At 46.5% G+C, this 13,413-nt stretch overlaps 1 protein-coding gene across 2 annotated transcripts in view; it reads left to right on the top strand.

The window, feature by feature from the left end:
* Window positions 1-13,413, top strand: part of SCRN1 (secernin 1) — a 61,722-nt gene that overhangs the window by 42,014 nt on the left and 6,295 nt on the right. For both annotated transcript variants that reach the window (XM_034669765.1, XM_034669763.1), the window contains exons 5-6: window positions 1,821-2,015; window positions 4,681-4,846. In XM_034669765.1, coding sequence (XP_034525656.1) covers window positions 1,821-2,015; window positions 4,681-4,846 — 361 coding nt within the window. The remainder of the gene's footprint in view (window positions 1-1,820; window positions 2,016-4,680; window positions 4,847-13,413) is intronic.

Below are 13,413 nucleotides of genomic sequence, written 5' to 3'. Positions count from 1 at the left end.
ATCAGATGGTTCCATCAAGAGGGCTAGTGGTCCATGCTGATAAAGCAGTCATAGCTTGCTTTTCAATAGAACTGAAAACTTTTTAAGATTTTATTTATTTGAGAGAGAGAGAGAGACAGGGAGAGAGAGAGTGAGCGAGCAGCGGGGGAGGGGCAGAGGGCGAAGCATAGGGAGAAGCAGACTCCCTGCTCAGCAGGGAGCCAGATGTGGGGCTCGATCCCAGGACCCCAAGATCATGACCTGAGCCGAAGGCAGACGTTTAACCAGACTGAGCCACCCAGGCGCCCCAGAGCTGAAAACTTTTTGTTCTTTACCTGCCTTTCAAAAGCTTAGTTTTCCTTCAAGATATAGCTTAAAAAAAAAACCATCTCCTTAAAATCGTATTGTCTTTCACTAACTATTGAAATAAAACCCCAGCCATTCCTTGGACTCATTGCTTTCTTGTCCTCGCTCCCTCCAGCAGTGTGATAGCAGTACGAGTTCATGGATCTGGCCCCTGAAATGCTCACATTCCCCAAAGCAAACATCCATTATAAATCAGCCCGTGAGGAAAATGTCTGTGGAGTTCTTCACAAGATTTTTTTTTTGATAGTTTAGTATGAAGAATGCCAAAATCACCCATTTAGGCCAAAGCCTCTTTTTATTTTTAATTTTTTAAAGTAGTTTTATTCTTGTGTTGTCCTCTGAAAATATGAATGGCAGAGGGCCCGTGCCCATCAGCTAGGAGTGCTTGTTTTGGGAGACTAAGTCAGTGAAGCAGAACATACTGGAAGAACTCAGTCCGGTTCTGACCTTGTCTCTAGGAACTGGTTTTCAGGCAGTGATGACTTTATTGCAGCTTGTGGTTTGAGCTCTCTCTCTACTTCATTCCCCAAGAATTTAGAAGATCAGAATACTTTCTGGAAGCAGCAAATACGGATGGCCTTTGTGAACTACGGCTCATAACTTCTTAGTGTTCTAGACAGCACTGGAAGCTGGAAGGCCAACTCATCCTCAGGGTATTTGTGGCTGAGGCTTCGGAGAAGCCGGAGCGAGCCTGCCAGCAGATGGGAGAATTTCTGGCTCACCCTCATCCATCAAGCCAAGTGTCCTCAGAGTACAAGCATTTCCGATTCTAGACTTCTTTAGTCACACTTATATTTTTATGAGAAAAAAATTCCCATAGAGTTTCCACACTCATACACGTGGACACACATGTACACACACACTTCTACGGATAGACTCAGAGACACATATGTTGACAGGTGCATTCCAGTATTTTAGAACCGTTCATTATCAGTGCCACTGTGTTTTTCTAAATGTTGGGGCCTGAAAAAAAAAAAGCTGAATGAAGAAGTATCATATTTGTATTTTCCAAAAATGATGTATTTGGGCTGAGGGTGGTGGTGGAGAGTGTTTGTTCAAGTGGAGGAAGGCTGAATTGGGGAAGGGAAATATCTGTGGTTGTGGCATTCATTAAGTCTTGTTAGTAGTGCCGGGTCTCTTTCAAGAAACCTTTCACTTTTCTTGTAAGTAAGAAATGCTTGGGGCTTATTTAGCCATAATGAGGGCTTCACATGTTTCCTTTTGAATGTGAATTGTAGATCAAGTGACCATTGCTCATTTTAGATGTGGTAATGCCCGGTCAGGACTGGTCAAACCTTCTGGGAGGTCTCCTTAAAAGAGGATCAAGGATTGTGTGTTCTGCCTTCAAAAATAGAATTGATTCCTCTCTGTAGTTAAAGCTGACTTACAGAGAAGGGATTCCGTGTAAATTTCCATTTCTTGATTTAGTCTTTCTAAGCGTATCTCCAGCTAACGGGGCTTTGTGCTCTCTACAGAGGGAGTGAAGTGCATTTGCAATCAGCTTTCACTCACCACAAAGATCGACGCGGAGCACCCTGAACTCAGGAGTTATGCTCAGAGTCAAGGCTGGTGGACGGGGGAGGACGAGTTCAATTTTTCTGAAGTTTTCTCTTCAGCTGATGACCATCTAGACTGCTGTGCAGGCAAAGACAGCATAGAAAAGAAAGAAGGTGAGTTAGCATATCCCTTATGATTGTCCCTCTCATACCTGTTGTCTTATAGCTATTCCAGAGAACTTGTCCGATCTTAGGAGGGTGAGCAAAGAGGAGGAGATGACAACAGTCCCTGTACATAGAAACCGACCTGTGTTGATGCCTTTCAGGAGCCGGCAGGGTGACGACGTGTATCTCTTGTTGTAGGATGCTTCCTCATTCATGGGAGGTTCTTCTCCTTCTGGTGCTATTTCTCCTTTAAACGTCAGTGTCATTGTACTTGTCTTTATGATACTTACTGCAGCCTTCCTTCTACCTCAGCCTTTGTATATTTGACTTAATGTCTTCCTATGTTTTCCTCTCTCATTAGCCTGCTGGGCCTTGAGGGCGGGGCACTGTCCGTTACTTATTGTGGGATCCCCTTGTGGTGCCCATTATGGTCTTTTGATCCATAAACATTTGTTGAGTTCAACCGTTGACCTGAATTCTCTTCCCAAGCCCTCCGTCTTCCCTCTAGTTATTGACTCAGTCAGAATCCAAATTTAGGTAAACGTGTGCCTCGATAGCTTGTTACTTTGGTGCCTGAGCAGAAACCCTTCCAAAGAAATCACCGTGGCCACATTTGATATTCGCCACACATTTGATACGTGTGTTTTGTAAGTTAAACCTGTGATCATTTAGAACAGGGGTTGGCAGACTATGACCCGTTGGCAGCCAGAATTTTTTTTTTTAAGATTTTATTTATTTGACAGAGAGAGACACAGCGAGAGAGGGAACACAAGCAGGGGGAGCGGGAGAAGGAGAAGCAGGCTTCCCAGTGAGCAGGGAACCTGACGCGGGGCTCGATCCCAGGACCCTGGGGTCCCGCCCTGGGCCGAAGGCAGACCTTAACGACTGAGCCCCCCAGGCGCCCCAGCAGCCAGAATTTTGTAAATAGAATTTTATTGGAACACCACCGTACGCACTTACTTAGGGATCGTTTGGGACTGTTTCCATGCTAGAGTGGCATGGCTGCACAGTAAGTCACAACAGGGATGCTGTGGCCCATAAGCCTGAAATATTTACTGTCTGGTTCTTTAAGAAAAAGTTTGCTGACGTTTAATATAGAAGAACACTTTAAGGACTTTTGCTGTGGAGCTTAATTTATGGGTTCAGGGTAGGAAGATAAGAAAGTATCCATTTTAAAACTGGAACTTAAAAAAAAAACTCTCTAAGAGTTAAAAAGAAAACAAGCTTGATAAAAGTATATAATACCATATGTGGTGTAGTCTCGCTAAAACATCAAACACCTAAATCTGATGAAGCCTCTGGATCTAGCTACGAGTTTACAGGGAACACAGAGGATGGGGGAGCATATTAAATAACATCAGGGGGGGCGCCTGGGTGGCACAGCGGTTGAGCGTCTGCCTTCAGCTCAGGGCGTGATCCCGGCATCATGGGATCGAGCCCCACATCAGGCTCCTCTGCCTATGAGCCTGCTTCTTCCTCTCCCACTCCCCCTGCTTGTGTTCTCTCTCGCTGGCTGTCTCTATCTCTGTCGAATAAATAAATAAAATCTTTAAAAAATAAATAAATAAATAAATAACATCAGGGGATGCCATCTGCAACGTTCGGACTTTGGGAAATTCTATAGGAGAAATGGCCTAACAAATAAAATGCAAGGGAGTAAAATGAGAGGCAGAGATTAAAAGAGATTTGACACATTATCAACCTAGTGGATCCTGATTTAAATCCATAAACTCATTTATGAGACAATGAGAACATTTGAACACTGGGTAGTTGAAGAAATCAAGGCTTTTATTGTTAATATTTTTAGGTACGACATTACAAATAGAAACTTATGAAAAGGATGGGAGTTGTGTTAGTGAAGTTTAAGGCACTTTCCCCCATGTGATGCTTTGATTCCATCTTTGTGAACACAGACCAAAAAATAGTGTTTTAATGAATTACAAACAGAGGGAGAAAATGTAGAGCTGGGGTCCTGTTGAGTCAAGGAATCACTGACACATTTAACTGAAGTCAGAGCCAATAGTCATAATGGCTCTGAATATTCTAAATACTTCTCTAACTACTTCTCTAAATACTGCAGAGAGGCCATTCTGCAAATATCATGTGGACTCCAGCCAGCAAGAGTGTACAAGAGAGTGGGCTTCGTGGAGTGCGCATAGATTGCACGTGCTTTCCTATGGATATTCTATTGCATACCGCGGTCATTGAGGAATTACTAAGTGCTCTAACAAAGAGACTGCAAAATAATATGGCTTACAGAAAATGGAAGCTTATTTTTCTCCCACGTTATAGTCTGACTGAGCTACTTGGACAGTCCAGGTCTGGTGGGTTATTCTGCCCGAACACAGGACTTCCATCTGTGGCCCACTTGCAGGCATGTCCTAGGCAGCAGCAAGAGGGGGAAAAAAGTGAAGGGCAAACCATCCTTTTTATGAGTGTGCAAGGAAGTTGCACACATCATTTCATCTCCCATTGGTCAGGATTTATCATGTGGCCACACCTCGCCACAAGGGAAGCTGGGAAATGTAGTCTGTAGCTGGGCAGTTATGTTCCCAGCTATCCATTCAAGGGTTCTGTTACTAAAAAGGAAGAGGAATGAATGGATTTTGGTTAACAACCTGCCACTGTTATAGCTTCTCTCTTTCTGTCTGTCTGTCTTTTTTTTTCTTTACAGAAAGCATCACTGTGCAGACTATGATTGACATCTTACGGGACAAAGCCAGTGGAGTCTGTATAGACTCTGAGTCTTTCCTTACCACAGCCAGCGTAGTGTCTGTTCTGCCTCAGAACAGAAGCTCGCCATGCATTCACTACTTCACTGGGACCCCAGATCCTTCCAGGTTTGTCTGAGACACAGTCGTGCTGGTAGAAAGTGTGTGCTTCCCTTGAAAGCAATAACTTCCTTCATTCAATAACTATGTGCTACATTCCTGTACCTCCCCTTCTGTAGCTGAGTCACATTTTTCATTTGTGGTCCAATGTGGCCGAGGCAGCACAAAGAATTCGACTAAGGGAAGCTCTTGGCTTTAGTCACATCATTTTTTTTTTTTAAAGTATGCTTCATGCCCAGCATGCAGCCCGACATGGGGCTTGAACTCATTACCCTGAGATCAAGACCCAAGCTGAGATCAAGAGTCAGATGGTTAACTAACTGAGCCATCCAAGTGCCCTTATTCACATCATTTTTATGACATTCATGGAATCAAATTGTTTTAAATTCAGCAAATATGTATTGAGTTGATATCACGGGCCAGGTGTTGTGCTATGTTTGAGGGATGCAAGCATACATAACACATATTGAGACAGATGCAGAAATGCCCAAGATTTCTGAAAGCACTTGGTTCCTATAATTTAGGGGACAAAATGGTCCAGAGGCCATACAGATTGAAGCCACTGGCCACTTCTTAAGACGTTTTGTTTCAGGGGGTTGCTTTCTGCCCATGTACTTCAGCAAAGGGGTTGTACTGCTCAGTGTTTAAGAATACGGCCTGTAGAATAAACTGCCAGGATTTTGAAAACCATCTGTCTCCCTTAGTGGCTGGTAAGTTACTTAGCCTCTGTAAGCTTTGTGTCTGTACTGTACAATGGGGATAATACCGGCTCCTACTTCGTATGCTTGTTGGGAGGATTAAATGAGATAATCCAAGTAAATACATGGTAGGTTTCACTTCTCTTTATTAAGACTGTCTGTGATTTGCCAGGCAGACAGCAGCCCTGCTCCCTGGTATGTTCAGTCACATATACCACAAGTCACATCATCAGTGGTTTAGACATAACCATCCAGTGGTTTCTAATTCTGTTCATTATCAGAATCACTTGGGGGAGTTTTTGAAAAATGCAGGTGCCTTGACCCAAACCTATTGTATCAGAATCTTTAAGGTGGGCTCAGGAATCTGTCAGCTGAGATTGATCCTCAGCCTGGAAAACTCTAGAAGGCTTCTATTCCAGTAGTTGCAATGTTATTTTTAAGCGGTTCCATTGGCTGAAAACCATCATCAGTGTTTGAATGTTGGGTGTCCGATCTTTGACTGCTACCAGGAAATCTGTAACTGTTCAATTTCATTCCTTTTCCAGCTGTACGTATTTATTCTTCTCTTACACTTTCAGGAATATAAGACAGTGATGGTGTCTAGCTAGGGACTGTTTCTTAGATGACTCAGGGGAAAATCCCAATATTTCTCTTGACCTTTTGGCCTTACCTTTTCTTTTCTTTTTTCTTTTTTTATGTTGAGAGAGAGCACATGTGCACAAGTGGGGTGGGAGGGAAGGGGCAGCAGGAGAGGGGGGGAGAGAATCTTAAGCAGGCTCCATACCCAGCATAGAGCCCAATGCGGGGCTTGATCTCACGACCTTGAATTCATGACCTGAGCTGAAATCAAGAGTTGGACATTTAACTGACTGAGCCACCCAGGTGCACTTCAGCCTTACTTTTTAAACTACTGCCAATATCAATAGACCCTTCTAGCAGGACCTGACTATTAAATTCAGTATAAGCTATTCTTAGTTTTTCATTCATTCATTTATTCATTCAACAAGACTTACTAAGCACCTACTATATACCAAATATCATACTTGTTGGGTGCGAGGGACGAAGTATGTACAAAGTAACAGGTGGCTTGGAGGAGGTGATGAAGGAGCAAGCTTCATGGAGGAAGGATCCCTTGAGGGCCAGGCATTGTGGGAAGAGGAAGAATTTGTTAGGTACAAAAAGCAGGAATGACGTTTTGGGTAGAGGGAACATGTGCAAATGCGGAGAGCCCTGAAACAGTGTCCTGTTGTAGATTAGGTCTCCCCTCCACCCCCGCTCCTCCAGTAAACGAGCAGCCATCCTCGCGTGGCCCCTCTGCTGGCCTCCCACCGTGAGCCTCAACTCCACGGTGTCCCAGCCAACCTCCCAGGATGCTCTCCTGTTTGACCCCAGCTGCCTTCTCTTGATCTTCTCTCCCAGTTCTCGATGCTTGAGCTCATGGATGGCCTGGCTCTCGCCACCTTTGTGGTCCACCCACTCTGGGGCTCGTCCTTCCCCCCTGTCATCTGGACTTCCCTCGTGGACTCTGACTTAGCCTGCCCCCAACGCGGATGGTTCGGCTGCCTCTTGAGAACCACTCTCTGCTGGCTCCCAGGGGTGCACGTGGGCCCTGAGAGCCCTACTTTAAAGTGACTGGAATGCTCTGCCCATATATTTGGACATGTTCATTAGGGAGCAGGGGCCTTTGAAGGCATGGGGTGACCGAAGAAGGCCCCTTTGTTCTGACGTCTCAGGCAGCTGCTCCAGCCGCGCTTAGAAGCCGGGGCTCTGTGAGGCCAGGACGCTGACGGAAAGGACGCCCTTTCCTAGACCGAAGTACACGGCCTCGTACAGTTCTAAACTTGGACTGGGAAATAGCCTTCTAGTGTTGAATATGGAAAATTTCAAGTAATTCTTAAAAGAAAATTATTCATGGTTAAATTAATTGAAAAGACCTTAAAGATTAAGGGCTTTCTGGAAGACATTCATTTTTATCTTCCAGGGCTAAGTGTCTTACTTAGCTGCATGTCTTACTGCAACTGTGAGAACTGTCACACATTGAACATTTCCATGTTTCTCTGTAATTGGGCATGTTTCACATTTTGTATTTTGTCAGCAGGAAGCATAATTACCTACTCTTGGGCTTTTAGGTAGTAAATCACGGAAATTTTAGCTGGCTTCTGCTGATGCTAAAAACGTTAGAGAAATGTTTTCAGGAAGTCATTTCAGAGCAAGGGGCTTGCTGAAGATTATGATCCAAGAGCAAGACTGTGTTCTTTATCCCTCCCAATTAATGTTTGGAACCAAAGGACACGATCTGACTATTGTTCTGTCTGCTTCAGCACTTCTCTGCCCTTTGCTTGCTGCATTCATTACCATTTCCTTCTCTCGAAATAACTTGTTCTTGCATTCTCCTTTTCTCTTTCTCCTTCCCTCCTGGTATGTACCAGCTACTCTGCAAGTTCGAGAGCTGAATGGAGAGGCAGAAGTCAGAGATTGAGAGATACAGGGAGTTGCAAAAGACCTTTCATTAATTTTACTGAGAAGGCAGATTCCGTAATATTAATATTCCGCTGAGGTCACCCATGTTGTGACACCGACTGTCATTAGCGCTCTGGTTCTGACCTTTGCAAGCCATTTCCTCGGTGGAGGCCAGCACTTGCCAAAGCTTCAGCAACATGAAGAATTGGAGAGGAAGAGAGTAGAGAGGTCCCTTAGCACTTTGACACTGTGGCATTCGGAGTCCTGCAGGGTGCTGGAGCCAGAGCTGATTACGTGCCTCTCTTGCCAACCCCCGTGTTCAGTGACATCACACTGGGAACTTGCCATGGGTCGCACACACTGCAGAAACGGGCAGACACACAAGTCAGGCCTTGCTTGTTTCAGATCTAGTTGTCCAACTGGCACATCACCCAGAGTCCCCCACCTCTGAGAAAGCCCACAAATACTCAGCATACAGGATGGATAAATGAAGAAGGGGAGAACACTTAAAATTTTTCCATTTTAAATACCGGAAGGCTATTTCCCAACCCATTTCTCTAATTGTATTAGGCTGTGTACTTAAGCCTAGGAAATAGCAAATAAAGAGGGCGCTCTAGGAAAATAGGGTGTTTGGCCTTCTTTAACTAATGGCGAAGAGCTGGGGAGATGCAAGGGACCTGGGGTGTATGTGTGTGTGTGTGTTTCCTCCTCTTCTCCCAGTGTACTAAGCTTGAGAGGCTAAATTGGATTAACTGAGACTGTCTCATCTGGTTAATTCAAATGTAGCGATGAGGGGCCTCTCTTTGTTGGTGGAGACAACACTATGAGCCTTGGACACCACAGCTCTGGTGCTGTGCAGGACACAGACGTCCACAGGGCTGAAGCGCCGCATGCAAAATAGCTCCCCCCCCTTTTCATCCCGAATCCGTCCAGCACCATTTCTCTCTTTTCTCCTCCTACAATTTTGACTTCAAAACCTTCCAGGGCATCTGGATCTGGCCCTAAGCTTGTCCCCTGTTCCAAAAGTGCTAGTTCTCTTTTCCTCTAAAGAGAAAGGCTCTTCACTGATAGGTTCTGCTCTCAGCCAGATGTGGCTGTGACTATGTGATTACAGTGACTCACAGTAAAAAGCCAGAGTGACCCATGCAGAGGGACACCTGCCATTGGGAGAAAAGTGGCTCTTGGTTCTTTGGAGCTCGGTTGAAAGTTTAGCAGATTCATGCGAGCGGGAGCCAGTGCTACTCCCAGCCGTGTGCCAGACCCCCTCAGCGGGTCTGCCAGGGACTCCAGGGCACCAGATAAGCCTGGCTTAGTTGCTAAGGGACTTTCTGCACCTTTGGTGAGAACAGAGCCATATTTGAGGTCAGAAGTGCCGGCTGGCCACTGATAATAAAATTCCAAACCCCAAAGCACAAAAAGTGTTTTATTGTTCTGCACAATGTGTATAAAAAACCAACAGAAGGATGTAATGGTGAGAGATAGTGGGGAAAAACTGACTTCAGTATTGGATGTCTGAATTTAGTTCTCCATCTGCCACTTATTGGGAATGTGCCTTGCACCAAGCACTTAGCTGCTAAGAGCCTCAGTCTTCTCATCTGTGAAATGGGATGGGAATTTTTGCCCTGCCTTGTTCATTGCAGTATCCCTAGCACCTAGAACAGGTATCGGCCACCACTGAGCACGTATTTACTGCTGAATGGATAAATAGTACCAGGAGAACTGAATGCAAGTACTTTGAAAATTACGATACACTATAGAATGGTAGGGGTTTTCATGGTAATTTTGTTTTCCTTCCAAATGAGAAAACAAATAAAAGGAAAACAGATTTTTTTACACTGGCTCAGTGCATCTATCACAAGGTTTTGGAAGACAAAAAGGACAGATAAGGCAAAGACGCCTCTAGGGGAGCGTGTTTCTTGGCCCTGACTCCAAGTGTCACCCAGGGCTAACATGCTGCAGACCTCTGTCTGAGCCAGACCTCGGGAGCCTCTGCTGTGTTTCTTCTCATCAGCCTGTGCCTTAGACCTTAGATTTGTCTCAGGGAGAGCTGACAGTCGTGGTGACGTGGTTTCTTTTGTGTTGCTCATGGCTTCCTTTGTCTAATTGTCCCTCATGAGGCTGGATTGTCCCTTTAGAGTGGCTCAGCCAGCTTTAAACCTCCTCATTAACCAACTGCTGGGCTGCCCTTTGCCACTGGAAGCACTTTCCCCTTCTGGTCCTGTTATCTTGTGTTCCTGTCACAGTGCATCATGGAGGGGCTAAATGACCAGGGCGAATTCCAGGGTAGGTGGCTTCTCTGAAACCAAGGGCGGAGCCGAACCAGCTTTCTGGAGCCCTCTCAGCTGTGTCCCGCATCAGAGCCATTCCTGGGACACCCTGGGTGAGCTCCGTATGTGTGATGAAGTTTGCCCTGCCCCGTCCGGGTGCCTCATGACCCCGGTGGCAGTTTTAGCTTTGCCACTGCCACTGCCACTTGACCTTGGTCAAGTCATTTACTTTCTGGACCATTGATTAACATACATTCAACCAAGTGGTATTTAGGAAGCTACCACCTGAGCTTTAAGTGTGGGAAAATGTCAGAGATTCTCCTCACCTATTGGGAAGTGCAGTGTGATTTTCTGTAAGCCTTGGCAAGAAACCAGAAGGTTTGGGGACCACTGGGTTACCCACATTTGGCTTTTTTTGGATACGTAGGCACAAATAATGAAGGCTGAGTTATAATTCCACATTCTGACTTAAATAAATATTAGTATTGTTGCAGTTTGTCATCAGCAGTAATTTTTATTCAATCTCAAAATATCTTCCTTCAACCACTTGACAAATCTGTGCCCCGTGTTTTTAGCAGTTGAGGACGCCAGCTTCCTCACAGACTTTGGGAAAAATCTGTAGAGAGCTTGGCTGCTTTAGAGTATTAGGGGAACCTCCTCGTATTTATTACTTATTTTAAAAAAGAAAACCGATAGATGGGAAGGATAAACATATGGCGCTTCCTGTCTTAGGACGGCCCCCAGACACCCTTACTGATGGTGAACTAACCTCCACATTCCAGCGACGGTGGAGGGGGTTTCGAGTTACATGGAATGTTCTGATTTTTACTACACTGTTATCCTAGATACTGGATACGGAAGACCACGACTGTGCTTACCATGAACTTCTTGAAGTCAGAGTCACAATTTCATGGGCTGCACAACATACAAAGAGAAGTTAAATAGGTTTAGAAGCTGGAAGGGACCTTAGAGATCATTTTAGTCCAGATGAGAGACAGAGAGGGAACACCAGTATGCCCACAGTTGGTCAAAGTAGAGAGGGGACGCCCACCCTCATTCTGAGTCCCAGTCCAGTTCCCTGCCCCCACTGTCATGAGTCAGGCAGATCTGGGATCTCCCAGACTGTGCCTCTCCAGGCCTCCAGAGCCCCGGGTCTTGCCCACGGGGCCACTGTGCCAGAATGGCCCTGCAGTGCATGGCCAAGTAAAGCCCTGCTAGAGGTCGAGCCTGTGCCAGCCCCATTGCCCAGCGTCAGCCCGTCGAGGCCCTGGCTCTGACCCTTTGTGGCCAGCACAGACCCTGCGGCTGAGAAGATGTGCACTGTGCAGGCCCCGGGCTGCGCGGCAGGAGCCCAGACCCCGTCTCCCACAGAAGGGTCTCTGCGCTGGCCCAGGAGGCTGCAGGGGAACGTCTGCTGGTGGATGGTATGCTCCGCACTGACTTGTCAGGAGCCCTGTATGCTATTAGCCCTGAAGGGTGGGGTGCTTGCCTGTGGTGAGGCTGTGATGTGAGAGACCAGAGGAGCCCAGAGGCAGTTAGGTCTGGATGGCTGTGTGCTGGACTCTCTTTCCTCTCGCCATTTCCCTCCTGCTTTCCCTCCCCTCCCCTCCCCTCCTGTTACCCTTTCCCAGTGACCCCTCATATTTGTAGAATCAACTGTGTGACTCAGGATAATTCGACATTATATAATCAAAATTACTTTTGACGCTTTAAAGCTTTGTGTCGGTTCCTCTTGCCTTCAGTGGTCACCATGCAAAGTTGAGTGAAGGGGAGAGGACCGTGTGTATTCAAGAGGCAGTGGCAGCTTTTGCCCTCTCAGTGCAGGGCAGCCCTGCTCTGTCCTGGGCAGGGAGGGTCCTCGGGCGGCCTTGGTGTGGTGGAAGTAGGCCGGCCCGCGTGCTGTGTGCTTCCCAGGAGATGGGGCTGAGGATGGGTCTGGTCTCCTGTAGGTGTTCGCATCAGCTGCAGAGAGCAGGGTACCTGGCACCTATCCCTAGTCAGCGCCCTCCACTTTCCCAGCTGAGGGCACGAAGGTCCCACTGCTTTTACTACTCACAGTAACTTAGCCGGAGCCCAGTCTTGCAGAGTGACTTTGGCCTCTTTCTTCCTCTCCTGAGCCCTCCTTCCTCCTCTCCTGAGCCCTCCTTCCCTTGATAACCTCAGGGAACCAATCGAAGAGGTCACTTCTCATTACAGATTTCCCCCACTATCCGCAAGTTCGCTTTACCCCGCTTCACTTCTACGAAAGACGGACGTTAATACGGTACCCGCTTTCACTAACCAAAAGAAATCCCAAGAGGATTTTTGCTTTTACGAAATGGTGATTGCTTCTTCCCCTTATGCGATTTTGGCTTACGAGGGGTTTCCGAGGAACGTTCTACCTTCAGGCACATTCTGCCTTCGAATAGCTGGGGAAGCCTGTTTCGTCTGGGTGCAGAGAGAGGACAAGGCCCTCTCCCTGTGTTACACTCGGCTGTGGTCTCCACGTACCCTGTTGGCTTGGGATCCTAGGATGCAGTTTTTTAGAAACATGTCTCTTTTGGTGTGTATGTGTGTGTGTGGACATGTGCCCAGGTTTGCACAGATACACATGCATGCGAGCACACACACACACACACACACACACAGCCATTTTTCCTAAGGTGCACCATCATGCCAGAGAGCTGAATGTGTTCTTGCATTCGTCACTTCCTGTGCCCAGAGCTCCACTTTCACACAACTGGGCTTCTCCTTCTCTGTAGTGTGTCCTCTCTGGGGACTCTGGAAACCTTTGTGTCATCTGCAAATAAGGTAGAACCTAAAAAAAAGGAGAGAGAGAGAGAGAGAGATGAGGTCTCAGAGCCTTCCTTTCCAGGAAGTCACTTTCCAGCAAGCCATGGTAGAGAAAGGCAGAGCTCTTTCAATGCCAATGGATGGCGTTGCACCCTTTTCTCTGGACACTATGTGTCTGTTTGCCTGACTTTACATAACTGAAAGGTGCCTCTCAGATGGTCCTCCCAGAACAGAGCCAGTCTGTTTTGATGTCTCCTTGCTGTTAATAGAAGAATTTGCAGCTGGTAAATGACAGTGTTACTAAAATATTTACTAAAATATGCAGTGGTGACTCTGTCTTGGCACCCACCCCCAATCACCCCCACCCCAACCCCCACCC

The sequence above is a fragment of the Ailuropoda melanoleuca genome, chromosome 1 (assembly GCF_002007445.2).
Source record: "Ailuropoda melanoleuca isolate Jingjing chromosome 1, ASM200744v2, whole genome shotgun sequence".
Lineage (NCBI taxonomy): Eukaryota > Metazoa > Chordata > Mammalia > Carnivora > Ursidae > Ailuropoda > Ailuropoda melanoleuca.
The sequence above is the reverse complement of the archived record's forward strand: the minus strand, read 5'-3'. Positions and strand labels throughout refer to the sequence as shown.